The sequence below is a fragment of the Eucyclogobius newberryi genome, unplaced genomic scaffold (assembly GCF_026437365.1).
Source record: "Eucyclogobius newberryi isolate DKJ021-1_F unplaced genomic scaffold, fEucNew1.0.hap1 SCAF_18, whole genome shotgun sequence".
Taxonomy (NCBI): domain Eukaryota; kingdom Metazoa; phylum Chordata; class Actinopteri; order Gobiiformes; family Gobiidae; genus Eucyclogobius; species Eucyclogobius newberryi.
Genome location: NW_027315812.1, coordinates 12,947,084 through 12,973,815, shown reverse-complemented (window position 1 = coordinate 12,973,815; position 26,732 = coordinate 12,947,084). Strand labels below are relative to the sequence as shown.

The 26,732-nt window shown below is 42.6% G+C and overlaps 1 protein-coding gene across 1 annotated transcript; it reads left to right on the top strand.

The window, feature by feature from the left end:
* Window positions 1-168: 168 nt before the first annotated feature.
* On the top strand, window positions 169-25,778 carry garem (GRB2 associated, regulator of MAPK1). The gene is made up of 6 exons (XM_072450562.1): window positions 169-531; window positions 1,887-2,027; window positions 2,194-2,324; window positions 16,057-17,247; window positions 19,764-19,918; window positions 21,545-25,778. The coding sequence occupies exons 1-6, from the start codon at window positions 411-413 to the stop codon at window positions 22,374-22,376; spliced, it is 2,571 nt and encodes an 856-aa protein (XP_072306663.1). The 5' UTR covers window positions 169-410; the 3' UTR covers window positions 22,377-25,778.
* Window positions 25,779-26,732: the final 954 nt, after the last annotated feature.

Here is a 26,732-nt window from a genome sequence, read left to right as displayed (position 1 = left end):
AGACAAGTACATAGTGCATATTTACCATTGTATTGAATCATCTGCCCTTTAAATTATTCAGATTTAATTTTAAAGATTGACATTTTACTATTATTATTCCATGGATTTTAAAGATTGAAGACGGCACAAACACATGCTTTTATATTGTAGTAACGAACGCACTTCCGGCCTCCCCGTGACTCACTCGATGCAGCTTTGCCCGAAACAAACATGGCTCTGCAACATTCTAAAACAACAACCTCAACTCATAATCGGCTCAAAAACTGGGGAAATATGTGACAATTAAGTTGAAACGAGTCAAATCTCGGCCCGTACTTGATGTGATCCTAAATCGGGCGAGTTTGAGTAGCCTCTCGAGGTCGTGTTTACAGAATTGAGCTTGTTGGCTAAAGCAAGAAGCAGCGAGCAAAATGGACCTTGGATCAATGTTGTACAATAATTTAAAAGATGTTACATGGAGTACGACGTCTCTGTCTTTGGATCAGCTCGTCAGCACTTACAGATTACCTCAGATCGCCAAATTAGACAGTGGTAAGTAACTTTTGGACGCGTTTCAAGTGGGCATGTAGCTAGCTGTTAGCCCCAAGTTGCTAAGTAGCAGCTAAGTGCAACTATGCCATGTTTAGTGAGCAAAAGTCACAGTTGTGTCATTCACTGGATTTTACGCACTGATGTATGAGAATAAAAATGCAATTCACAAGTTCAAGTACAAATTGTAATACTGCATTGATAATTATATTTTTCTGATGTTTATTTTATGACTTATTAATATATTTTGTTTATTTTATTTTGGTAGTTTAAATATTATTGTTTGTCTATTTCCCAAAATATAATGGTGAGTAAAAGTCCCGTTCTGATTATAATTTATTAGAGTTTAGAGTTATAAAACATATTTTTTCAGATAGGCTTTTTAAATTGAATATATCAAGGACAACCAATTGGACACAAGTAAATGTTAACAGGTGATTTGTCCTAAAGACTATATTGTAATTGTTGTTGAACTTAGAAGTTGATACTTTTAGATATTTGATGTGCTATTTCTAGATTTGTAAAAAGTCACAAAATACAGCATTGTGACATACAAATGGGGGTGTAGAAGTTAATCAAACATGGATCAGAGCTGGCTATTGGCTCGTTGCAATAATGTTTAGCCAAAATAACATGTCTAATGTTAACCCGACCAGAGCAACAGACGTTCTAGCAGAGAATTAAATTCACCTCTAAAAAGTATACATTTCTTTTGCTCCATGAACTCTTGGTCTGGCGTATCTTCATTTAAATGCTGATGTTGCTTTTAAAAGCAGTATGGATTAAACCATTAGACACTGTCAATAATAAGTGAAGTGGACTGAGTGCTGAGTAATCCAGTGCTTGGGTCCGGCTGGTGCATCCCATCAGGCTAAAACAACATGGGCATTGTTTGGGACATGGGTTCTGCAGAATTAGTTTGGAAAACTCAAACAAGAGAGAATTGTTTGGAAAAAATAAATTTGCAATTTATATTTTTTTTATGAACAGCCATTTAGATTATTTTGAATCTTTGATTAAAAGTCTGTTCATTGTATTTGGGAAATTAAGGTTGGCAAGTTTCCCACATAAGACCACTGAAATGTCTCCATTGTTGGGCAAATAACGTTTTTTATCATTATATTTTGTTTGCAAAGGCCGTATTGCTTAAATAATTTCAGCATTTGGGTTTTGCGAATTCAATTTTAGGATTCAATCAATAATTTGCTGCATTTTTCCTCAAATAATTATTTCTAAAAATGTAAATGTAATGTAACAGATATTATTATTATAGGGGAAAACAATATTGAAGCACTTGATTAGCACAGTGATTATATAGATAGATACATTATACAGACTGTGTGGCCTTGTCTGTGCAGGTCAACTGGTCGAAGGGCTCAGAGAAAATGACTACCTCTTGCTCCACTCTTGCCGTCAGTGGACGACCATCACTGCCCACAGTCTCGAGGAGGGATACTACGTCATAGGGCCGAAGATCGAGATCCCAGTTCACTATGAAGGTGAGTGACTGCGGCATAATTAGATTACATAGAGCAAGTATCCATTGATCAGTGGAAAATAAATAACTGAACTCAAAAAAATTCCTATAAACATTTACGTACCCTTGTTTTAGGCTAAAAGTGAATACATTTGTGTGTTTAACTATTGATGACTTTCCCGTGTCAGGTCAATTTAAGCTTCTGGAGCAGGACAGGGATGTGAAGGAGCCTGTGCAGTACTTCAACAGTGTGGAGGAAGTGGCCAAAGCCTTTCCCGAAAGAGTTTACGTCATGGAAGAAATCACATTCAATGTCAAGGTCAGTTTATTTTACAGCTAAGCCTCAAGTGGACGCATTAGGAGTTTATACACGAGGGTTGAGCCATTTTGGAAAGGCATATCTGTGACAAGCAATTGGGATAAGGAAAAGCTTCAGTTGTAGTCATCTGGACTCAGTTTGAAAAAATAGACGTTTCGACTCTCATCCAAGAGTCATTGTCAATAAAAGAATTTAGGTCGAGAACTCCGATATTAATACTGTTCTGTGGTAAGACCCGCCCATTGGGAGGAGCCTTCCTGAAGTAGAAAGAGTTGTTTGTTTCAACAGAAACTCCCCCTTGTATCTACCGAGCTAGCCTATTCAGAATCTTAATGGGCTATTAGAAACCTCTTTGTCTTTGTGAGACCCTGGCTCAACCACCCTGAGTACCTGATTAGCATCTGAATGTCCATTACCTTTCCAGGGGTTCAGAATCCCATTATAAATAACAGGAAGATGAAACCTAAGCCCTCCATTTCTGTTTAAAGAAGGTCTTTCTTTTTTAACAAAAATAGCTTCCTTGACTCCTCTTTCAAACCATCTTTTCTCCCTGCTTAAAACCTTCACCTCACCGTCTTCAAACGAGTGATTAGAGGCTTCAAGATGGAGATGCACGGCGCTCTGAGGTCCTGAACTAGTATTTCTTCTGTGCTGATAAAGCCTCTTGTGTAGAGGCTGTTTCGTCTCACCTATGTAACGTTCTTTACAACTTTCTTCACTGCATTGGATCGAATAAACTACGTTGCTCTGTTTTTGAGTCGGCAACTTGTCCTTTGGGTGAACCAGTTTTTGTCTTAAAGTGTTTCCTGGTTTAAAATAAACAGGGACTTCGTGTTGTCTAAAAATTCTCTGCAGTTTTTCCGACAGGCCAGACACATAAGGGATAGAAACACCCTTCCTTCTCTGTTCAGTTTCCCTTTTGTCCTGCTTCTTGGTTCTCTTCACTCTGTTGAGAGCCCAAGCGGGGTAACCACAGGCTGAGAGGGCATTTCGGACATGTTTTTCCTCTTTCTTCTTGCCCTCTGAGCTGGTGGGCACACCTTGAGCTCTGTGTTGTAAGGTTCTGATCACCCCCAGCTTGTGCTGTAGTGGGTGGTTGGAACCAAAGAGCAGATACTGGTCCGTGTGTGTAGGTTTCCTATATACTTCTATTTGGAGTTTCCCGTCCTCTCCTCTGATCGTGGAACAATCAAGAAAGGCCAAGCGATTCTCCTTAGCGTCTTCTCTTGTAAACCTAATATGTGGGTCCACAGCATTGATGTGATCAGAGAAGGTTTCCAGCTCTTGTTTCTTGATTGTTACAAAAGTATCATCGACATAGCGGAGCCACAGTTTTGGAGCTATGCCTGAGAATGAGGACAGTGCCTTCTTCTCAAAGTGCTCCATGTACAGGTTGGCCACTATGGGAGAGACGGGCGAGCCCATGGCACATACGTCATAAGGCGCTGGTACAGCTGGCAGCCCGGTGTAAACGCTCTCTCTTCTTTCTCACACTTATTGTGCTTTATCTCCTATATTTTGTAAATATAGTTAGTATATTTTTTCTATTTTACTGTACGATAGGGACACGCGCTGGAATAGTTTTTTAATTCAACTGTTTTTGACTTTTTTCGGCTGGATTTGAGCGTTTTTCGTTGCGTCCGTTGTGTTGTTGTGACGTGAGCTAGTTCACGTCTTGTGCTCCGAGCGAGCCCACCAGCCCCCCCCCCCCCGCGCCCTCCGGCCGCGCTAAAGTACGGCGTGTCGTCGGTACACGTTTATATTCACGTTTATATGAAAGAGGAACTTCACGAACGATCGGGACACGCACTGGAATCGCTTTAAATTAACTTGTTTTGACTTTATTCGGCTGGATTGAGTGTTTTCGTCGTGTCGTTGCGATGTGTCTTGGCTCTGAGTCCCCCGGCTCCGGCCCCGCCCCCCGGATCCGGCCCCGCCCCCCGGCTCCGGCCCCGCCCCCCGGCCGGCGCCGTACCGCGTTTACACGAAGGAGGAGCTCATGAAACTGCGGAGAACAGTCGTCTTACCCGGAGATCGTCACGTTATCCCGGCGGACATCCTAAGGAAAACGCAACGAGGCAGACGGGCTGGACGTAAACTCCGAGAGAAGAGAGGAGAAAACAGGAAGTCGGTTCCCGCCGTAGTCATGGGTAACGTGAGGTCCCTTCAAAATAAAATGACGGAAATAGCGAGCCTCATGCGGTCCCAGAGGATTTATAGGGACAGCAGCATCTTGATTTTCACAGAGACCTGGTTAACAGCAGAAATGCCAGACTCTATTGTAGGTTTGGACAATTTTCATCTGCTGCGGGCGAACAGAACGAGAGAATGCGGGAAGAAAAGAGGTGGAGGTCTGGCGGTGTATGTGAACACGGGCTGGTCCAAACCCGAACCCTGCACAGTGAAGGAGCAGCTATGTAACAAGGATATTGAACTTATGGCTATTGGCATGAGGCCATATTATCTGCCCCGGGAGTTCTCACATGTGATTTTGATCGCAGTCTATGTGACCCCGTCTGCCAATGCTGAAAATGCTTGTGAAGCACTGCTCTCCTGCACTTGTAGGCTGCAAACACAGCATCCACAGGCTCTCTTCCTCATCTCTGGTGACTTTAACCACACTTCTCCCTCTTCTGTCCTACCAACATACACCCAGTATGTTACCTGCCCCACCAGAGAGAATAGAACATTGGACTTGTTTTTTGCCAACACCAAGGAGGCTTATTCCTCTTCCCCCCTCCCTCCCCTGGGCAGCTCGGACCACAACCTTGTACATCTGAGGCCTGTGTATGAACCCATCGTGCGCAGGCAGCCTGTGGTGTCCCGTGAGGTGAGGATGTGGTCTGCTGAGAGCGAGGAGGCTCTGAGGGACTGCTTCAGCACCACTGTCTGGACTGAGCTTTATGACCCACATGGGGAGGACATCAACACCATCACAGAGTGCATCACGGACTACATCAACTTCTGTTTTGAGAACATTGTTCCCTCCCGGACGGTGCGGTGTTTTCCAAACAACAAGCCATGGATTAACCGTGAACTGAAGGCTCTGCTGAAGGAGAAGAAGAGAGCCTTCAGGTCAGGGAACAAGGAGGAGCTGAAGACTGTGCAGAAGGAGCTGAGGAGGAAGATCAGGCAGGCTGAGGCCGGCTACAAGAGGAGGATGGAGGAGCAGCTGCAGCAAAAGAACATTCAGGGAGTGTGGAGGAGCCTGAAAACCATCTCGGGCTTCAAAATCCCCCCTGCCCAGACAGAGGGGGATCTACAGTGGGTGAATGATTTAAATGCTCACTTCTTGAGGTTTGATCGGTCACCCGCCCCTCCCCCTGCACAGCTGCATGCTCCCTCTTCCACAGCTGGACAATGCCCTGCATCTGTTCCTCTTCGCTTATCTGCCCCGGACCATCAGCTCCCCACTTCGCCTGGACTCACCCATCCCCCCAGCACACGGTCCCCCTGCCAACCACTGACTGTCACAGCAGCACAGGTGAGGAGTGAGCTGAAGAGGATTAAAGTGAGGAAGGCAGCAGGACCTGATGGCATCAGCCCCAGGCTCCTTAAGTCCTGCGCAGATGAACTGTGTGGAGTTATGGAGCATGTCTTCAACATGAGCCTGAAGCTGAGGGTGGTACCACAGGTCTGGAAGACCTCCTGTCTGGTACCTGTGCCTAAGACACCGCGCCCCAAAGACCTCAACAGCTTCAGGCCAGTGGCTCTCACGTCCCACCTGATGAAGACACTGGAGCGGCTGGTCCTGGACCACCTCCGCTCCACCGTGAGCTCAGCCATGGACCCGCTGCAGTTTGCATATCGGTCTGGCATCGGAGTGGAGGACGCCGTCATCTCCCTGCTGCACCGCTCCCTCTCTCACCTGGAAAAGCCTGGCAGCTCTGTGAGGATCCTGTTCTTCGATCTCTCCAGTGCCTTCAACACCATCCAGCCGCTGCTCCTGAGGGACAAGCTGGAGACGGCTGGTGTGGAGTATGACCTGGCAGAGTGGATCCTGGACTACCTCACAGACCGACCCCAGTTTGTGAGAGCCCGGAACTGTGTGTCTGACACTCGGACCTGCAGTGTGGGGGCGCCCCAGGGCACTGTCCTCGCGCCCTTTCTCTTCACCCTTTACACTGCAGACTTCAGACATGACACGGACAGCTGTGTCCTGCAGAAGTTCTCTGACGACTCTGCCATCATCGGACTCATCACGGACGACGATGACGCGGAGTACAGAGGACTGGCGCAGGACTTTGTGGACTGGTGTCAGCGGAACCACCTCCTCATCAACGCGGGGAAGACCAAGGAGATGGTGGTGGATTTCCGCAGACGCCACCCCACTGCCCCCTCACCAGTGAACATCCAGGGACGGGACATTGAGAGAGTGGACTCATACAAGTACCTGGGTGTTCATCTGAACCACAAACTGGACTGGACTCATAACACAGACGCACTGTACAGAAAGAGCCAGAGTCGGCTCTACCTCCTGAGGAGACTCAGGTCTTTTGGAGTGACAGGGCCACTCCTGAAGACCTTCTACGACTCTGTGGTGGCATCGGCCCTCCTGTACGGTGTGGCCTGCTGGAGCAGCAGCATCACAGAGAGGGAGAGGAGGAAGCTGGACAGAGTCATCAAGAAGTCCAGCTCCGTCCTGGGCTGTGCTCTGGACTCGGTGCAGGAGGTGGGGGACAGGAGGGTCCTGGCTAGATTCACATCTATGCTGGACCATGAGTGTCACCCCCTGCAGGACACTCTGTCCGCTCTGGAGAGCAGCTTCAGTGAGAGACTGATCCACCCTCGATGTGCGAAGGAAAGGTTCCGTAGGTCTTTCCTTCCTGCTGCTGTCAGACTTTATAACAAAAACTGTTAGTACTGAACACTCGCAATACTGACCTAACCTAATACTGATGTGCAATTCTGTCATATATGCAATTGCTGTTGGAATTCATGTGCAATTCATGTAAAATTCATGTGCAATCTATGTGCTGTCGTGACACATATTCATGTGCAATTACTGTCGTGATTACATGCAATGGTATTTATGTATTTATTTATTTATTTGTCTATGGGAGTTTTTTATTTATTTATAGGAGATCTTCTACTGAAAGTGTTTTTCAGACTTCCTATAAGTGATCTGTTCTTCTGTATCTACCTCTGTATCTACCTGCGTTGCACCAATGAAATTTCCCCATGTGGGACAATAAAGGAATATCTTATCTTATCTTATCTTATCTAATCTGTCTGTAAAATTGTCCCCGGAATTGAAAGTAAGTGGTGTTCAGACAGATGTCCAACAGTTTACATATGTGTTCAGGTGTCAGTTTGGTCCTTTCCTGTAGGGTGGTGTCTTCCTGCAGTCTGATCCTCACTGCTGCTACTGCATCAGTGGTCGGGATGCAGGTGAACAGGGACACAACATCATATGAAACCATGAGGTCATCTGGGTCCAGTTGGAGATGTTTCACTTTATCCACAAAGTTGTGCGTGTTTTCCACATGATGTACCGAATTCCCCACAAGCGGAGCCAATATAGTTGTTAAATGCTTGGCCACATTGTAAGTGATGGAATCTGTGCTGCACAAGGCAAGGCAAGTTTATTTGTAGAGCACATTTCATACACAAGGCAATTCAAAGTGCTTCACAGCAGGAAAAATGCATTCAAATCACAAAGAAATTACAGAAATACAATAAAATTAACTAAATTAAAAATTATCAATCCCACTGATTTTCTAAACTAATAAAATCACAAACAAAAGAGAAGAGTGCAAAGAAAAAATCCTTTCAGTCATATGCGCAGCTAAACAAAACTGTTTTTAGCTTAGATTTGAACATTGTCAGAGTAGAAGCCTGTCTCACATCTTCAGGAAGACTGTTCCAGATTTTAGCTGCATAAAACTGAAACGCAGATTCCCCATGTTTTGTCCTGACTCTGGGCACCAGCAGGAGGCCGGTCCCTGAGGTCCTCAGAGTCCGAGATGGTTCATATGGCACTAACATATCCAAGATGTACTTTGGTGCTAGGCCATGGAGAGACTTGTACACAAGCAGAGCTGCTTTAAAGTCTATTCTCTGAGCCACAGGGAGCCAGTGCAGAGACCTGAGAACAGGACTAATGTGATCATACTTCCTGGTTCTAGTCAGGACCCGAGCAGCAGCGTTCTGGATGTACTGCAGCTGTTTTACAGCTCGTTTGGAGAGACCAGTGAGCAGGCCGTTACAGTAGTCTAATCTACTGGAGACAAACGCGTGGATAAGTCTCTCTAAATCTGGTTTTGACACTATATTTTTGATTTTGGCAATGTTTTTTAGATGTAAAAAGCTGCTGATGTTATTGATTTGACGTGGCTATTAAAGTTCAAGTCTGAGTCCATTATTACCCCCAGATTTCTAATTTGGTTTGTAGGTTTTAGAGCGAGACTCTGGAGGTGACCGCTAACACTTTCTCTTTGTTTCTGTGGGCCAAAAACGATTATTTCAGTCTTGTCTGAGTTCAGCTGGAGAAAGTTGTTTTGCATCCACAAACTGATCTGTTGGATGCAGTGACAGAGTGAATCTACTGGTCCATAGTCACCTGCCGATAGTGAAACATAGATCTGAGTGTCGTCTGCATAATTGTGATAGGACACATTTTCACTGCGTATCAACTGACCCAACGGCAGCATGTAGAGGTTGAACAGAAGGGGACCCAGGACTGACCCTTGGGGCACTCCACAGGTCAGGGTCATGTGGTCTGAGACACAGCTACCAATTTCAACAAAGTACTTCCTGTCTTCCAGATAGGACCTTAACCAGTTTAGGGCAGTGCCAGTGATGCCCACCCAGTCCTCTAGTCTCTGTAAGAGGATCCCATGATCGACAGTGTCAAAAGCAGCACTCAGATCTAACAGAATTAAGACTGAGGCTTTGCCCGTGTCAGTGTTCAGGCGGATGTCATTTGTCACCTTGACAAGAGCAGTCTCAGTGCTGTGATGAGGTCTAAAACCTGACTGAAAAACATCAAATGAGTTGTTTATTAAGAGGAAATCTGTGAGCTGTTGGTAAACAACCTTTTCAAGGACTTTGCCCCAAAATGGCAGATTAGAGATGGGCCGGTAATGACTCAGTACTGCGGCATCAAGACTGCTCTTCTTTAGGAGAGGCTTTATGACCGCAGTTTTCAAAGACATTGGGAATGTTCCAGATTGAAGCGACATGTTAACTATGTGAGTGAGTGGTGCTAACAAACTGTTCAGCACAGACTTTAGAAATTTGGTGGGTAACACATCAAGGCAGCATGTAGATGAACTCAGACTGGTGATGATCTCATGGACAGTTTTGTCAGTTACTGGTGCAAAGTGAGTCAGCTCTAAGTGTCTTGGTGGTTTTAGGGTAATTTTTTGCATTGTGGGATTTATAGCATTTTTAATGCCCTGAACTTTGTCATTAAAGAATAATGCAAACTCATTACACTTGGATGTGGAAATGAGTTCTAACGGCAGCTGAGCTGGAGGGTTTGTTAATCTGTTTACTGTGGCAAACAGGACACGCGAGTTGTTACTGCAGCTTCCAATTATTTCAGAAAAATATCTTTCCCTAGTTCTACATAAGATTAGGTTGTACATATTCAGCTTTTCTTTGTAAATCTCTTTTTGAACCTGGAGCTTTGACTTGCGCCATTTCCGTTCGGCCCTGCGGCACTCCCTTTTCTGTGCCCTGACCGAATCATCATTTCTCCACGGCGCCTTCTGCTTATTTTTAACCATTTTAGCCTTTATAGGGGCGATGGTGTCCAGAACATTCAAAACACTAGATGTAACAGAGTTCAACAAATCATTTACATTAGAACATGAGACATTTTCAAAGTTTATCATTTCCATAAACAGTGCACCTGTGCCATCACCTATGTGTCTCCTCTGAACAACTGCAGGACCAACCGGAGGTTTGGGAGAAACAGACAGGTCAAAGAAGACACAGAAATGATCAGACAGAGCAACATCGATCACATTAACATTTGAAATATTTACCCCCTTTGTAATTATGAGATCTAGAGTGTGTCCTTTGCTGTGGGTGGGGCCTCTCACATGCTGAGTAAGACTGAAGGTTTCAAGGACAGCATCAAGCTCTTTAGCGTTTCTGTCACAAATATTATCAACATGCACATTGAAATCACCTGTAATGACCAAACCATCAAAGTCTGTGCATATGACTGAAAGCATCTCAGTAAAATCATCAATAAAACTTTGGCAGTGCTGGGGAGGCTTGTATAAAACAATGAAGAGAATGGATGGAGACCGTTTTAGCTCCATTTTAAAGGATACATACTCAAATGATGAAAACACCCCAAAAGACAACCTGCGGGTAATTATTTCATCTCTAAAGACAGCACAGACTCCACCCCCTTTTTTGTTTTCTCGTGTTTCAGATTCAAACTTAAAGTTGGGTGGAGCAGATTCTATCAGAACTACATTTCCTGTGTTTTTGTCAAGCCATGTTTCAGTTAAAAACATAAAATCAAGATTATAAGAAGAAATAAAATTATTAATTAAGAGAGATTTGTTACATAAGGATCTGACATTTAGCACAGCAAGTTTCAGACTAGTTTCAGTGAGACTGGGCTTTATCTTTTCACAGGGAATATGAATCACATTTCTCAGATTGGGCCTGACTCGCATTTTGTTTTTCCATCTCTGTGATGATGTGACTACAGAAATAGCACTAGGGGGGGCTCTTTTTACATAGGGCCCCGGGTTGGTTTGATTTTTAATATGACAATAAGTCCCGGCAACGCTGAGACCCAGTGCATCCTAGCTATGGGAGATACCAGGTGAGAGACGAGGGGGGATGGGTGGTGGGGCTTTTGTTGGTGTAGTCGGCTTGTGCAGGGAAGAGTTGATAAGTATTGACATAGCCCTTGCTATATTGGGCGTGAGTGGAGCCATCTTAATGCCTGATTTGATCAGACTTTCAAAATGGCTGGGAAGGCCCATGGGTGAGAGTGGAGATGAGAAGGAGAATGAAGAATCTTTAGTGGGAGTAGATGTTGCAGGGGGAACCCAGGGCTGGTGTGAAGGCAGGGGCGATGACAGGGATGTTGTTGGGCTTGTCACAGATGGGTCCAAGGCCTTTGAAGATTGTTCCTTTGCTGGAGGCGGTGGAGGTGAATGTGGAGCAGCTGGAGCTGAATCCTTTGCTGGTGGTGGTGGAGCAGCTGCTGATGAATCCTTTGGTGGAGGCTGAGGTTGTGGTGCTTTTGATGTTGAAACATTGGCTCGGTCTCTGGCTGATGGAGCAGGAATTCTTCTCTCATTCCTCTCTTCTCTAACTATCTGCTCAGGACCCTGTCCAGGCCCAGTCCAATGCCTCAGAGCGTGGAGCAGGTTCTCTGTCAGCACCCTCACTCCACCTCTGCATAGGTGGGGGCCATTTCTCTTAAACAGGTCCTCTCGTTTCCAGAATAGATAGAAGTTCTCAATGTAGTGTAGTCCTCTCGGGGGACACTCTTTGGACAGCCATGTGTTCAGCTGAAGAAGCCGGCTAAACTTGTTTATCCTCCTGTCGATGTTTGGAAGAGGTCCACTTATGAATGTTTTGATTTCCATTTTATCAAGCACGTCGAATAACTTCAAGAAGTCTTTTTTCAAAACTTCAGTCTGTTCCCGCCGCATGTCCACTGCACCCACGTGCACAATCAGCTGTTTAGCTCCTCCATGCTTAGCCATAATATTTGGAAGGAGTGACGTTATCTCAGAAACAGTGGCGCTTGGAAAAGAATGTGTGTTTATCTTTTCATGCGTCACGTGACTTATCGCGCCGTCCCCAACTAAAACAATGACCTTGGCTTGTGGCACAGATCCTTCTCGCTGTATTTTAGCCACGTCATCTTTCCTTTTTTCATTTAATTCCATCTCTGAAAGTGGTAAAAATCTGTTGGTGAGCTGTATTTTAGGTGACTTCACCTTATCTTTGTATCGTTTAGGCTTTGCTCCAAGTTTGTTCCAAGAAACAGCCTGGTCTTTCTGGTTTTTAGACAGTTTTGGAAACGACACAGAGTCACTGCGGTTTAGGTTGAAAGTAGCAGTTTTTCTTGTAAAAAGTGTGCTCTTCTTACCGTCGGTTGACACAGGAATGGTATCGTGAAGAACTTTTTCAGATTCCAAAACAAATATCCGTGTTTTCAGCTCATTAATTTCTTGTTGATATTTCCGACAGCGTTCACAGTCTTTCTCACTTCTTCTCCCGGACATGTCGCTGGCGTCAGATATGTCGTTAAAACTGGAAAAATGTTCTTAAAATCCTTGGTTTACTTGAAAAAGTCTAAAGCAAAAATGTTTGGAAGACAAAAACTGATTAAAAAGCAAAATAAATAAGGAAAGCAGCGATAGCAAGCGGAGCGAGCGAAAAAGCGTGTGCACTCTTCGGAAGCAGGGTTGTCCAATTGTTTTTGCTGGTCGCTAATTTGTCTGTCTCAGTCCTAATGTCTAGCTCGACCTCACCTGCATTCTTTTTGTTCAAAAGAATGTTGAACTTCTTGATTTGGCGTTCTTTGCTCGCAACTGAGACAGACAAATTAGCGACCAGCAAAAACAATTGGATTAAGAACCTATCAGATCGTGTTCTGACACAGGCAGAAAAGGAGGTGCTCTCTAAAGGGCTCAACTTTTCTGTCACCTCTAAACACATCCCTACAGAGGACTACATCACAGCCACTGAAACTGCAATTAGGAACAACAAAATGACTGAATCGGAGGCTACAGACCTGAGGTTACGTGTCACAGCGACCCTGAAGAGTGCCAAACCACCGCCTTCAAATATCACAGCTGAAGAGAGGAAAGCACTTTCAGCACTGGAAAAAGATCATAGCATCAACATCCTCCCAGCAGACAAGGGACGTTGCACTGTGATTCTCAACGCAGCTGATTACGAAGCCAAAGTCCACACCCTCCTCGAGGACACGACCACATACTAGCGCTTGAAAAGAGATCCGACCAGTGGCTACAAGAAGAAAGTGATAGACTGTTTACAAAGGCTGGAAAAAGAGGAAGCGATAGACCGGCCTCTGTACTACAGACTGTATCCTGGTGAAGCCATGCCTTGCATTTATGGCCTTCCAAAAATACACAAAAAGGAGGTTCCACTCAGACCCATAGTGTGCAGCACAGATTCCATCACCTACAATGTGGCCAAGCATTTAACAACTATATTGGCTCCGCTTGTGGGGAATTCGGAACATCATGTGGAAAACACGCACAACTTTGTGGATAAAGTGAAACATCTCCAACTGGACCCAGATGACCTCATGGTTTCATATGATGTTGTGTCCCTGTTCACCTGCATCCCGACCACTGATGCAGTAGCAGCAGTGAGGATCAGACTGCAGGAAGACACCACCCTACAGGAAAGGACCAAACTGACACCTGAACACATATGTAAACTGTTGGACATCTGTCTGAACACCACTTACTTTCAATTCCGGGGACAATTTTACAGACAGATTCATGGCTGTGCCATGGGCTCGCCCGTCTCTCCCATAGTGGCCAACCTGTACATGGAGCACTCTGAGAAGAAGGCACTGTCCTCATTCTCAGGCATAGCTCCAAAACTGTGGCTCCGCTATGTCGATGATACTTTTGTAACAATCAAGAAACAAGAGCTGGAAACCTTCTCTGATCACATCAATGCTGTGGACCCACATATCAGGTTTACAAGAGAAGACGCTAAGGAGAATCGCTTGGCCTTTCTTGATTGTTCCACGATCAGAGGAGAGGACGGGAAACTCCAAATAGAAGTATATAGGAAACCTACACACACGGACCAGTATCTGCTCTTTGGTTCCAACCACCCACTACAGCACAAGCTGGGTGTGATCAGAACCTTACAACACAGAGCTCAAGGTGTGCCCACCAGCTCAGAGGGCAAGAAGAAAGAGGAAAAACATGTCCGAAATGCCCTCTCAGCCTGTGGTTACCCCGCTTGGGCCCTCAACAGAGTGAAGAGAACCAAGAAGCAGGACAAAAGGGAAACTGAACAGAGAAGGAAGGGTGTCTCTATCCCTTATGTGTCTGGCCTGTCGGAAAAACTGCAGAGAATTTTTAGACAACACGAAGTCCCTGTTTATTTTAAACCAGGAAACACTTTAAGACAAAAACTGGTTCACCCAAAGGACAAGTTGCCGACTCAAAAACAGAGCAATGTAGTTTATTCGATCCAATGCAGTGAAGAAAGTTGTAAAGAACGTTACATAGGTGAGACGAAACAGCCTCTACACAAGAGGCTCTATCAGCACAGAAGAAATACTAGTTCAGGTCCACAGAGCGCCGTGCATCTCCATCTTGAAGCCTCTAATCACTCGTTTGAAGACGGTGAGGTGAAGGTTTTAAGCAGGGAGAAAAGATGGTTTGAAAGAGGAGTCAAGGAAGCTATTTTTGTTAAAAAAGAAAGACCTTCTTTAAACAGAAATGGAGGGCTTAGGTTTCATCTTCCTGTTATTTATAATGGGATTCTGAACCCCTGGAAAGGTATTGGACATTCAGATGCTAATCAGGTACTCAGGGTGGTTGAGCCAGGGTCTCACAAAGACAAAGAGGTTTCTAATAGCCCATTAAGATTCTGAATAGGCTAGCTCGGTAGATACAAGGGGGAGTTTCTGTTGAAACAAACAACTCTTTCTACTTCAGGAAGGCTCCTCCCAATGGGTGGGTCTTACCACAGAACAGTATTAATATCAGAGTTTTCGACCTAAATTCTGTTATTGACAATGACTCTTGGATGAGAGTCGAAACGTCTATTTTTTCAAACTGAGTCCAGATGACTACAACTGAAGCTTTTTCTACTATGGAACACGCCTGGACGAATGAGGGATTACACCGACAATTGGGATAAGCTTTGAAATGTTTATTTTTAAATCAGGATTCCCTTTGGGTCTAGAAGCATTAACACTTTGTGTACAGACGGAAATTAAGGACGGGACAAGAAGATCCACAATATTGTGCACTCTGGATGTGAAGATTATGATTATTCAGGTCACAATAGAGTCGTAAGAACCAAAAAATAATAATCAATTTCAGAAGCAAAATTAAGTCTTTCTCGATCAAATTATAGTCCAAAAAATAGACCTAAATGTGAATAACTTTTTTCATCTGGATGTTTTTGTCATATTTAACTTTATTATGTCTTTCAGAAAGTTCCATTTCGTAAAGCCAGTCCCAAACTTGTATGGTAGTTTGAATAGAATAGTAACATGTCAGACAATGGAAATAAAGAATATTTAAGATTTTACTACTGTTTAGTAACAGTCTCAGTATTTGTGAATAATTGTTAATTTGTGAAGTTTTTTTCCTCACAATAATTGTAACATTGTGCACAAAATAACCCCCCTGTAGTATTTACATTTGACCCAAAAAGGAGTTAAAAGAGCTAAGTTACACCTCTTGAGAAGCAATATATTCAAAACATGGGGCTACAATGACAACAAAATGATTAAATGTGAAGTCAAACTGATCTGCACATTTTATTATGAGTTGTCAAATTCTGGTCTTGTGTGTCTTTTGTGCACATTTCACACAAAACTAGACTCTCGTGTCTTGTTTTGTGAAAAATGCGTCTCGTCCCATCCATAAAACAGGCATTTCTATATAAGTTTGTAAAAATGTCAACGTCAGTGCTTTTTAAATGGGGAAAGGTGAAATTTTGTAGATATTTTGAATAATTGCAGTCGATACAATTTCAATTACAATGCACTTTATTTTGTTTATTTTGTTTGCAGATGGCCTCGGGTGAATGCAACGAAGACACTGAAGTCTACAACATAACCCTGAGCACGGGCGACGAGCTGACGCTGATGGGCCAGGCCGAGATCCTGTACGCCAAGTCCTCCAAAGAGAAATCGCGGTTCAACACCATATTCAAGAAGATCGGAAAGCTCAACTCCATCAGCAAGATCTGCAGAGGAAAGATGCCGTGTTTGATCTGCATGAACCACCGGACCAACGAGAGCATCAGCCTGCCTTTCCAGTGCAAGGGCCACTTCAGCACGTGCAGCCCTTTGGAGCTCCAGATGCAGGACGGCGAGCACACCATTAGAAATATAGTCGAGAAAACGCGTCTTCCGGTCAACGTTACCGTCACGAGTAGCCCTCCCCGAAATCACCACGACCTCCATCTAATCCGCGAAGGTCACCGGTACAAGCTAGTCAACATTCAGACCAAAACGGTCGTTGTCTGCTGCGTGCTACGAAGCAACAAAGTTTTCCCGGTTCACTTCCATTTCCAACCCTCGATGCCCAAGTTTATTGTCCCGGAGGAACTCCTACTAGGCGAGTTATGGCTGGACACTATGGTACACCGGTGGTTTTCATTTTGCCAGGAGCAGTTCGATATCGACGACTATTCGCGAGCGGTCCGGGACGTCCGCGTGGACTGGGCCGACGAAGGCAAAAGTCCCAAGAGAAAAACGGCGAACGGGAGCGGCGGCGGGAGCGGCGGCAGCAATTCGAACGGGTGTCCAAATCACACGCACGTCCCGAGTTCGCTCACGTACGCCCGGGACGAACTAACGCAGTCCTTCCATCGCCTCTCCGTCTGCGTCTACGGCAGCAACTTGCATGGGAACAGCGAGGTTAATCTGCAGGGTTGCATGACTCTGTGCGGGGACTGGACTCTGCTGCCGTCCGACAGCGTCCCGTCCGAATCGGGGGAAAGCGAGCACTTTTTCTCCGACCTTTGTGAGCACGCAAACCAGCTGCCCGCCGTCAACAAGTCGGACATCCCGTATGAAGAGCTGTGGTTGGATCGATTGGGAAGTCAAACGGGCAAAACGTCAGACGGAATAAGGGGCGTCAACAGCAGCTGCAGTACGTCAGCTGCCCTGTCGTACCCTGGCCCCTCCCCGCTCGGTGCGATACCGAGTTTGGACGTTTCTCTCGCGCCACCGCCAGTGCCACCCAAATCTGAAGCTGTAAGTGTTACTTTGTTTATTACATTATTACTGCAACGTCAGTAAAACCAAATCTCAATGGTTAAATGAAGACTAACGATGTTCAGACAATACTTTATCAATCAATCAATCAATCAATCATCAATCTGTCTTTGAGGTTCAAGTTTAGCACAAAATGTGAATGGACTATAAAATTTTACCTCAAAATGGCAGAAATATATGTCTTTTTAGACCATTGTTTGGGAGATTACACTCGATGTTTGTCTCGTTTTAAGGCCATTTATAGCAGGGGTCCCCAACCTTTTTTGCACCACGGACCGAAGTAATGTAGGTTTTAGTTTCACGGACCGGTGTGCCAGTTTATGTCGCGGTCAGGTTAACTTGCGCGAAAGTGGGCGTCTTCCATACCAAAAGATCTGAATTGGAGTAACATAACGTAGTTACACGTGTCCTCACTTAGAGCTGGGTTGAAATAATCGATTTTCCGATTTTTAATCGATTCGCATATTAATGACCGATTATCGATTTGTACGTCCAAAGATCGATTTTTAAAATTTTTTTTAAAATTAAAATTATTTTCTACATTTCCCTCAGTGAACTTCAATCTACCTTCAAGAAAGATAATTCAGGACTCCTGGATTATCTTTCTTGAAGGTAGATTGACCCTTAACCTTTTCATCAGTCACTACCAATACTTGTAAGATTTGCTGTTTAATATTGATTTAATACTAGTTTTAATATGTTGCTTCTCTACACAGTCATGAAGTGAAGGAAACGGTTCAAATACATTTTTAATTTTTAATAACATTAACCCCCGGATCGAATCGAAATCGGATCGAATCGGAAATCAAATCGAAATCGGATGGGATCTGAGAAATCGGAAAAAAAAGATTTTGAAACGTAAAAATCTGAATCGAATCGATTCTTGAAATTTGAATCGAAACCCAGCTCTATCCTCACTGTTCTTCTGACCGGTGGAAACTCATCAGATAAATATGGCAAAAATAAGTGCATAAAAATTACAACTCACCAGACGCTGAACCCTGCGCTTGTTTCTGTGCAATGAGATGGTCCCATCTAGAGTGATGGGAGACAATGACACCCGCAGTGTGTTTAATCTCCGGTTCACTCCATAATTTTGTCTTGATGCCGTCACGGCACAAGAAGTAGAGCTCAAACTCTTGTAAAAGTAAAAACAGGTGATCGTGTAGCAGTTGCAGAATTCTGGCCCTGGAGACGTGTCCTCCAAAATCCCCGCTGGCTCCTCGTCTGCTCCTCACTGGCCTTTTCCCCTTTGCAAAAATGCTCTCCAAAGACTTTTGTTTTTCACTCATTTTCGCTGGCTTGTGGTTCTACTTTTGGGTAGCGTGTTTGACGCGACACATCCGCGATGACGTATCATGTATAATGCACGTATCAGTTATGTTCTCACGCAGCACAAGAGCAGAGATATACTTGTTGCCATTATATTTAATGGATTTCAGTAGCGATTTCCTATAAGGCTTTTCATGATATATCCACAGATGAGCTTATTAGCGTGTCATGAGGGACAGGCCAAAGTTATGTCTGAGAAGATGCTGTCACTGATAGATTATAGCAAACCGGTAGCAAATGCGTTGCGGACCGGTACCGGTCCCCGGCCCGGTGGTTGGGGACCCCTGATTTATAGTATTGTTTTAGTTTTAATTACTCCATGTTCTACTTTTACACATCTCCCAAACAACAATCGCAATATTATATGTATTTTTTTAGGGAGTGTCTGCAGAGCCGCGCCGCGCGGCCGAAACTGCCATGTTATTTTTGTGCCGGCCGCGCGCCGCTATTTGACCGCGTTTTAGCGCCGTTTTAGACCGCGCCGGGTTAAGGTTAAGGTTAGGGTTAGGGTTAGGGTTAGGGTTAAGGTTAAGGTTAAGGTTAGGGTTAGGGTTAGGGTTAGGGTTAGGGTTAGGGTTAGGGTTAGGGTTAGGGTTAAGGTTAGGGTTAGGGTTAGGGTTAGCCATGAGGCTATAAGGGAAAAGCCGCGGTCCCTGAAACTGCGCGGCTATTTGACCGCCCCGCGGCTCTCCAGCCACGGCCATTTTTTATTTAAAGTATCTCCCACCGACTTTGAAGGGTTAGGGTTAGTTAATGTTTTTTTTCTACACACATTTTAACAGACGACATTCAACTAAAACAATCATATGGCGTCTGGTGTACGGCTTGAAATGCAAAACACCAATAAAAGTGCAACGGTAAAAAGGGCAAGATCAATTAATACTTCTATCTAAAATAATTTCAATCATGTTGCATCTTTTGTGATATTTAGTCCTTGTATAAGTTTGTTTTTCCATGTTTGTCAGTTCAAATGTGTTTATTTACTGCCAGTGCCAGATACAGAAACTCAAAAGTAACTGGTCCTAGTAGATGTTGCAGAAGAGAAAAAAATATATAACAGACCAGACATCTGCACAATCAATGTAAAACTTTATTAGTAGCTTTTGACTGAGGAGAATTTTCAGTAAAACATGATAACAAATCAATTTGTTTGTCCGCTACAGGTCAAAGAAGAATGTCGACTTCTGAACGCTCCTCCCATCCCTCCGCGGAGCTCAAAGCTGATGCCGTCGGTGCCCGTTTTATCCAAACCTCGTCAGCAAGAAACGCGTTCTCCGAGTCCCACGCTCTCCTACTACTCCTCTGGCCTACACAGCATGTGCGAGAAGTATTCATACCCTCGTGCTTAGAAAAGTATTGAGGCCGAGCTTACAATGCAGTGGAAAGCAGACGTCAATAAATAGGGAATAATTGATAAATGTATAGTTAATGGTAAATAAGTGCTGAGGTTATAGCCGTCAGTAAGCCAAGAGAAGACTATGGTAAGGATGGGGAAATCTGATATTAACTTCTTTTAACTTGGGGATGTCACAATACAGTTTTGAAGAACAATCACGAAAAAAGAGGGTTCAGGAACGGCTTCAGCTTTAAATGGGGCTCATTTCTGTTAGTTACCGTCATATTACACAGGAATGAGCTCTAAACGTGCTTAATGACAGTTATTTCATGTTTCTTCAGGGTCATCGTTTATGTAGTTTTCCTCATGATACAATCTCACAATATTTTGGTAATCGTTGCGTCCCTAGTTGCTAATACTAAAAACATTTAACACAAAAACAAAGCAAAGAACATGACCAGAGAAAAGAGAAGAAAAAAAATTACATGACATTTAAATAAAACTAAGGCACTCAGACTCCAAAACAAATGCCCCAACTGTCCCAAAGTCGGTAAAATTGTTCCAATTTATAGTTTATTCCAAATGTAACCTTCTGTACATCGGTCACATCGGTCCAGTCCCAGCTCGTCGGTGCAGATTGAGTCATCCATTTCTTTGTTATGGCCTTCTTTCCCGGGCCAGGCGTGTGCCCCAAAGTATCCATTCACTGTGTCCATGGCAGGAGTTTTAAGGCCCGCCTACCGTATTTTCCGGACTATAAATCGCACCTATTTTCATAGTTTTGGCCGGGTGCGACTTACTATACTATACTATACTATTACTATACTATTACTATACTATTACTATACTATTACTATACTATACTATACTATACTATTACTATACTATTACTATACTATTACTATACTATTACTATACTATTACTATACTATTACTATACTATTACTATACTATACTATTACTATACTATACTATTACTATACTATACTATACTATACTATACTATACTATTACTATACTATTACTATACTATTACTATACTATTACTTATACTATTACTTATACTATTACTTATACTATACTATTACTATACTATTACTATACTATTACTATTACTATACTATACTATTACTATACTATTACTATACTATTACTATGCTATGCTATGCTATGCTATGCTATGCTATGCTATGCTATGCTTTGCTATTGCTATTGCTATTGCTATTGCTATTGCTATTACTATGCTATTACTATGCTATTACTATGCTATTACTATGCTATTACTATGCTATTACTATTGCTATACTATACTATACTATGGAGCGACCTATATGATATTATTTGTTATTTTCACACTTGCAACCTTATTTCCTATTCCAGTGCAACTTATACATGTTTTTTTCTTCTCTATTATGCATTTTTTTGCTCGTGCGACTTATAGTCCGGAAAATACGGTACATAGTTCTGAAATCCTATGGAATGCCAAAAATAGTCTGTAGCTTTTTTTGTTGCTTTCACTTCAATATTTCTAAGCAACAGGACAGTCCCAAAGCATGTGATGGTGGTTAATAATACTATATATAATACTGTCCATGTCTGTCTTTGCAGAAGCCCCGGGAGTCCCGAGCAGGAGGCCCCTGAGCCAGCGGACCAAAGCCAGGCGTGCTACCCTTGCAACTGGGCTAAAACAAAGTCCAACAGCCTGGAACCACCAGCCACCACGTTACCAGCCCCCCTCTCCTCCGAAGGCATGTCCTCGCGCTTATCCTGGCCCAACCACCTCACCAGAGACGAGTCGCAGAGCCTGGACGAGTTCCTGCCGTCCGGCTGCAGGAGCTACTACAGCTACCCGCGCAAACGGACTCCGCGCAGCCAAAAAACCTGCACGTCCAGCCTGGTCGACTTCGGCGGGTGGGACCAGTCGACGGCGAGCGCGAACGCCGGGCTCCAAACGGCGTCCCTGAACCAGTTCGGCGTCAAATCCTCCAGCTACAACTCTGAAATGCACCGGGACAAGCCGATCGAGGAGTCCAACGCGAAACAGAGCCTTTCTTGTCCCAGTTTACCACCAAGGACAGGCAACTCCGCTGCTGCCAAAACGACAGAGGCGGAGAGTAATGACCATGATAATTCTGACGTTTGTATCGAACGGGACGCCAGTCGTAGCGATCCCGCCAGCCCCGACTGTCCGGCGCTTGACCCGGCGTCACAGTGGCAGCCGCCGTCGAGCCTGGCAGGCCTCTCTATCGAAGAAGTGTCCAAATCCTTGAAGTTCATCGGGCTGCCGGGCGACATCGTGACTCTCTTCGTGTCGGAAAAGATCGACGGGAATTTGCTCCTGCAGCTCACGGAGGAGATTCTGTCCGAAGACTTCCGACTGAGCAAACTGCAAGTGAAGAAGCTCGTGCAGTTCATGAACGGGTGGAGGCCCAAGATCTGACACCAACAGCGAGCCCAGTTCAAAAAGGTTGGGACACTTGATGGAGAATGAATCGATACAGAATGCAATACATTTCAGGTTTTATGAACAGCGTTTTAGTTCCAAAATGACCAAACGATATGGTTAAAATGTGAATTACTTAATTTTCCTATTTTGATAGTCAATATTTCTCAAAGACACGGAAAAGTTGAGCAATAAGTAATAAAAACTAAATTAGGACTGCACACTATATCGCAATAATATAAATATAATGTAATAATCAATACAGCAAGAAATTAAATAACACTACAATGCAGTTTCACAAATTCTGTTTAAGTAAAATGTTAAGACAGATTTGATCATTGAATTTTCTTATTACGTCCTTAGTTTCGCTCTCAATTTAGTCTATTAAGCTATAAATGTGCAATTTAATTTGAGCTTAACTGATAATATTGTGTCAATGTTAAAACATCTCAATAATATCGTCCATACAAAACATAATGATCAAATATTGCATCTTTTTCTCATATGGCACATCTTTAAATATTAGGTTATTAGACGAGATGTGATAAAAATTAGTCTAAACGAGGCATTTCAAAAAATGAATGTACCAAATTATTTATCAGACGTGAGAGAAATGGTATAAAATGGTATATATTGTATGAGATTTGTTATTTCTTGCATTCTTGAGTGTCCCAACATGTTTGAATGTGGATTTGTTCTTGCCTTCAGTACGTCTGCTATGCACACTGAGCTCACAATGTTCTTTTCTTGTTCCCTTTTCGTTGGAAGGACAGCGGGGCATTCGCCTCGTGGAAGTGGAAACATTTAGCACTTTTAATTTCTTGACGGTAATCGTTTTTTTTCCACCCACATTTTGTATTATGTAGCTACGAAAACCGGAACGCAAAGGGTTTGAACGGTACAAAACGCAGAAGGGTAAAAAATCCCAGAATATTGCGGAAAACGTTTAATATTTTAGCAGTTCATTTTCAAACAGATTTAATGTTACTTAGAATTGGATAAATATTGAAACTGTAAGAAAAACATGTTTGTGGCGACTATGGCCTATAAATTAAAAACAGTGCAACGTTTTTGAATTGAACTCTTAAAAAATAATGTTAGTTTTTCACAATTTACAAAAAAATGCATATAAATAGTATTATTCTTAAAAGGTGGATAATTCAAAACGTTTGATTATGGTTCTATAACAAATACAGTTCATAGTGCATTTAATATTGGCCGACTTAAAGGTGCACTGTGTCACTTTTCCAGATGTCTGCTTTGCATGGAATGTTCCACAGTACGGCATTAAGCTCATCTATACACAGATCTGTGGAGAGTGTTGTTTTTTTACACAACAAAACCACATAGTTGAATACATGCAAGATGGACATGTTTTGTGCCATAGTGCGGAACCTACAGGCAAAGCGACGACGTCTCCATGGAAACGAACGGCACGGTGGCAGACTGTCTTATTTGGTGCGTAACAGTAATGCAAGATGCACTTCAAACACGACTAGCTTTACTGGACATCCCTTTGAAAGTCACCTCTACAAAAACCCAGGGCTTTTCATGAAAAATGTATTTAAAAAAACAGTTTTCAGTCCATGTTTACTATTAAAACGACAAAGAAAACTGAAATACTACCCACTGCCTAAATGGAGATAAGTCATTCTCTGGTGAAATAAGTATTTTTCTTTAACACTACATTGCAACACTGCCCGTCCAACATCTGTCAACAACTTTGTCATACTTTAGATGCCTTTATGCTAAAGTTCAATAAGCTGTGTTACTACTTAACTTTAACCGACTATGCTAAAGCCCCAATGTTAGATGTAAACTTATCGAAAAACGAACACAAAACGACCCCCAAAAAAGTGTTTACATTGAAAATCATGCACTTTGGTTCAATTTACTTCAGACCTTCAAATGGATCTTTCTTATTTTTCTCCTAAGTGACCTAAAGAAAGACAAACTTTCTATGCCTTAACCCAGAAACCTTAATTATTGTATTGACCAATGAAGAAACAATTCAGGTTTTGGTAAATGCACGGTTGGATTTTTTTCTTTTCTTTTAAACTAAGTACATCAAATAAAGTACAATTAAGTCCTACCAAAGAATTAGACAATGTTGAAACTAATGCGTTGGATATTGTTTGAAGTAAAAGCACTTCAGTCACTGGAGACGATGGTTCGGTTTAGATCAATATATTTACCAATAATGTAATCACGTTGCAGTGTGTTGTTGCAGTTTTGATGGATGTATTATTTTTCGTACTAATTTATACTAGAAGCATGTTTTGTTTATTATTCTCAGGTAATTTAAATGAATATGAAAAACGGTAAATGCTACGACCCCATTTCTAAAACCTGAATGATCTAAACTGAAGTAAACGTAACGGTACTTTTAACCAAATATAAAGTCGATATTCGCTAACACTACATGAAAAAAGCCAAATGCAATTACCTTGTATTTATGCAGTAAATTAAAATAATACAAAATATGCATTAACTGTATTTTAAAGCCAAGTTTGGTATTTTCTTTGTTTTTCCCTTTGACAATTTTGCATCGGGGTGTTACATATTTTATTTGATATTTTTATTTTTTATGTCAACAGAAATTTTTAATGTAATTTAAAAAAAAGAAAGAAAAAAATAAGGACTAATGTAAAATATTTTAATGGAAAAGCTTATGTTCAAATGTTTGTAATTGCTATTGTACGCTGTGGGTGTTTTCAGTAATGTGAGTGAATGGTTTAATGGTTCAGTCAGTCACTACACGCACACAATTGTCATGCTAAAAGCCATGTATCAAAGCTCGACTCCAATGATTCTCAAACTAATCTCAGCAAATGGAAAGCCGCTGTTGTGGACTAAAATGGGACTTAAAGTGGCATTATCAGACTTTCAAACCGCAAAAGAAGGAAACTGGTCTCTTTTTCTGGCTCTTTTTGCGTGCGCACAGCTTTTGGAAGAGCTTTTTTTTAGTGGGCGAACAGAAGCCGATCGCAATCAATCCACACTCGGGAAAATAATTGATTAAATTCAGTGGTTGATCCAAATTTACTCATTTACAAGTATAAATTACCCACCTTAAACGCTTTGTAACAGGATAAAACGATGACTAAAGGTACATTTCCTGTGGTGTGTGCACTACAGTTTGAGAACCATTGGACTCATTGGAAACGGCCATGTCGGGCAGAAGTGTTGACTACAGTATAAAAACAATACAGTCAGTAACTTGAATAACAGGTCAAAAACTGTGAAGCCACATCGGTACTCTGAATGTTTGATCCGAAAGCAGGAAAATGACGGACGCTGGGTTTGAAAACATTTATAAAAGGTATTGGTCAAAAATACGTTGGATTTTTTTTGTCCTAACTCTTGTTTTCCTATTTTCGATTGTATTATCTATTAAAAATAATTAACTGAAGCTCAAGTGTTTTTATATTTTGAATGTGTGACTAATAGGATTACAGTGTCCTTCAATGCGACATACATGCGATTACTAAAACTGATGATACTAGTAGCCTATAAGTAGTTGAAAAACATGACTAGACATGTGCAATTGTGGACTTAAACTCAAACACATTTTCTCACTAGCGGTAAACACGGGCAAGTCTGACACTTTAGCAACTCGCTTTGTGAAATCTACAGGTTTTGCAATGGAGTTCTGCTTTTGCAAGAGGTAACAGTCTATAGTCTGTTCAGCCGCTGAAACCAGATTATATCATCAAGAGGCAGCTAACACATTGCTAATAAAGAGCCTAGACTCAAACTAGGCCTGTGTCTAAATAGTAAAGGGGCTAGTATCCGTCCTGAGGTACATCCAAGTCTCAAGAATCAAAAATAACGGTCCAAAGAAAAGTTCTAAAAGTGTCCTGGCTCGAGGAGGAATACAAATAATTCACAAACACTCCAAGTCTTGCAAGTTCAACTAAAATCATAAAGGAAGCCACACCGATAAACACAAACATTCAGGCTCCTGTGGCGGGTAATTCAGATTGGAGGGCGAAGTTGTTCTTGAGGCCAGAAATAATTCAGAAGGATTCTCAGGAATTCAACTTTTTGCTTTTTCAATATTTGTATTGGTATAAAGCTCTGAGTTGTTAAGGTTGAACATTTTAAAGTGTGATCTCAAATGCTTCGCGTAGTAAAACACCAATGTCAAAACCGTACTTTCTGCAAATGGAATCAAATGATCGTCATAAATTACATTCAAAGCATAAATCATGTTTGATGATATAACAAGCTAAATCTACAAATGATTTACACAAACGTGACTCAAGGTTTTGCAACAGTTCTGCAACTGCAAGATACAGTGAGTGTTTAGAAACTTCATACATTTTGACTGGAGCCTTTCCCAGTGACTTT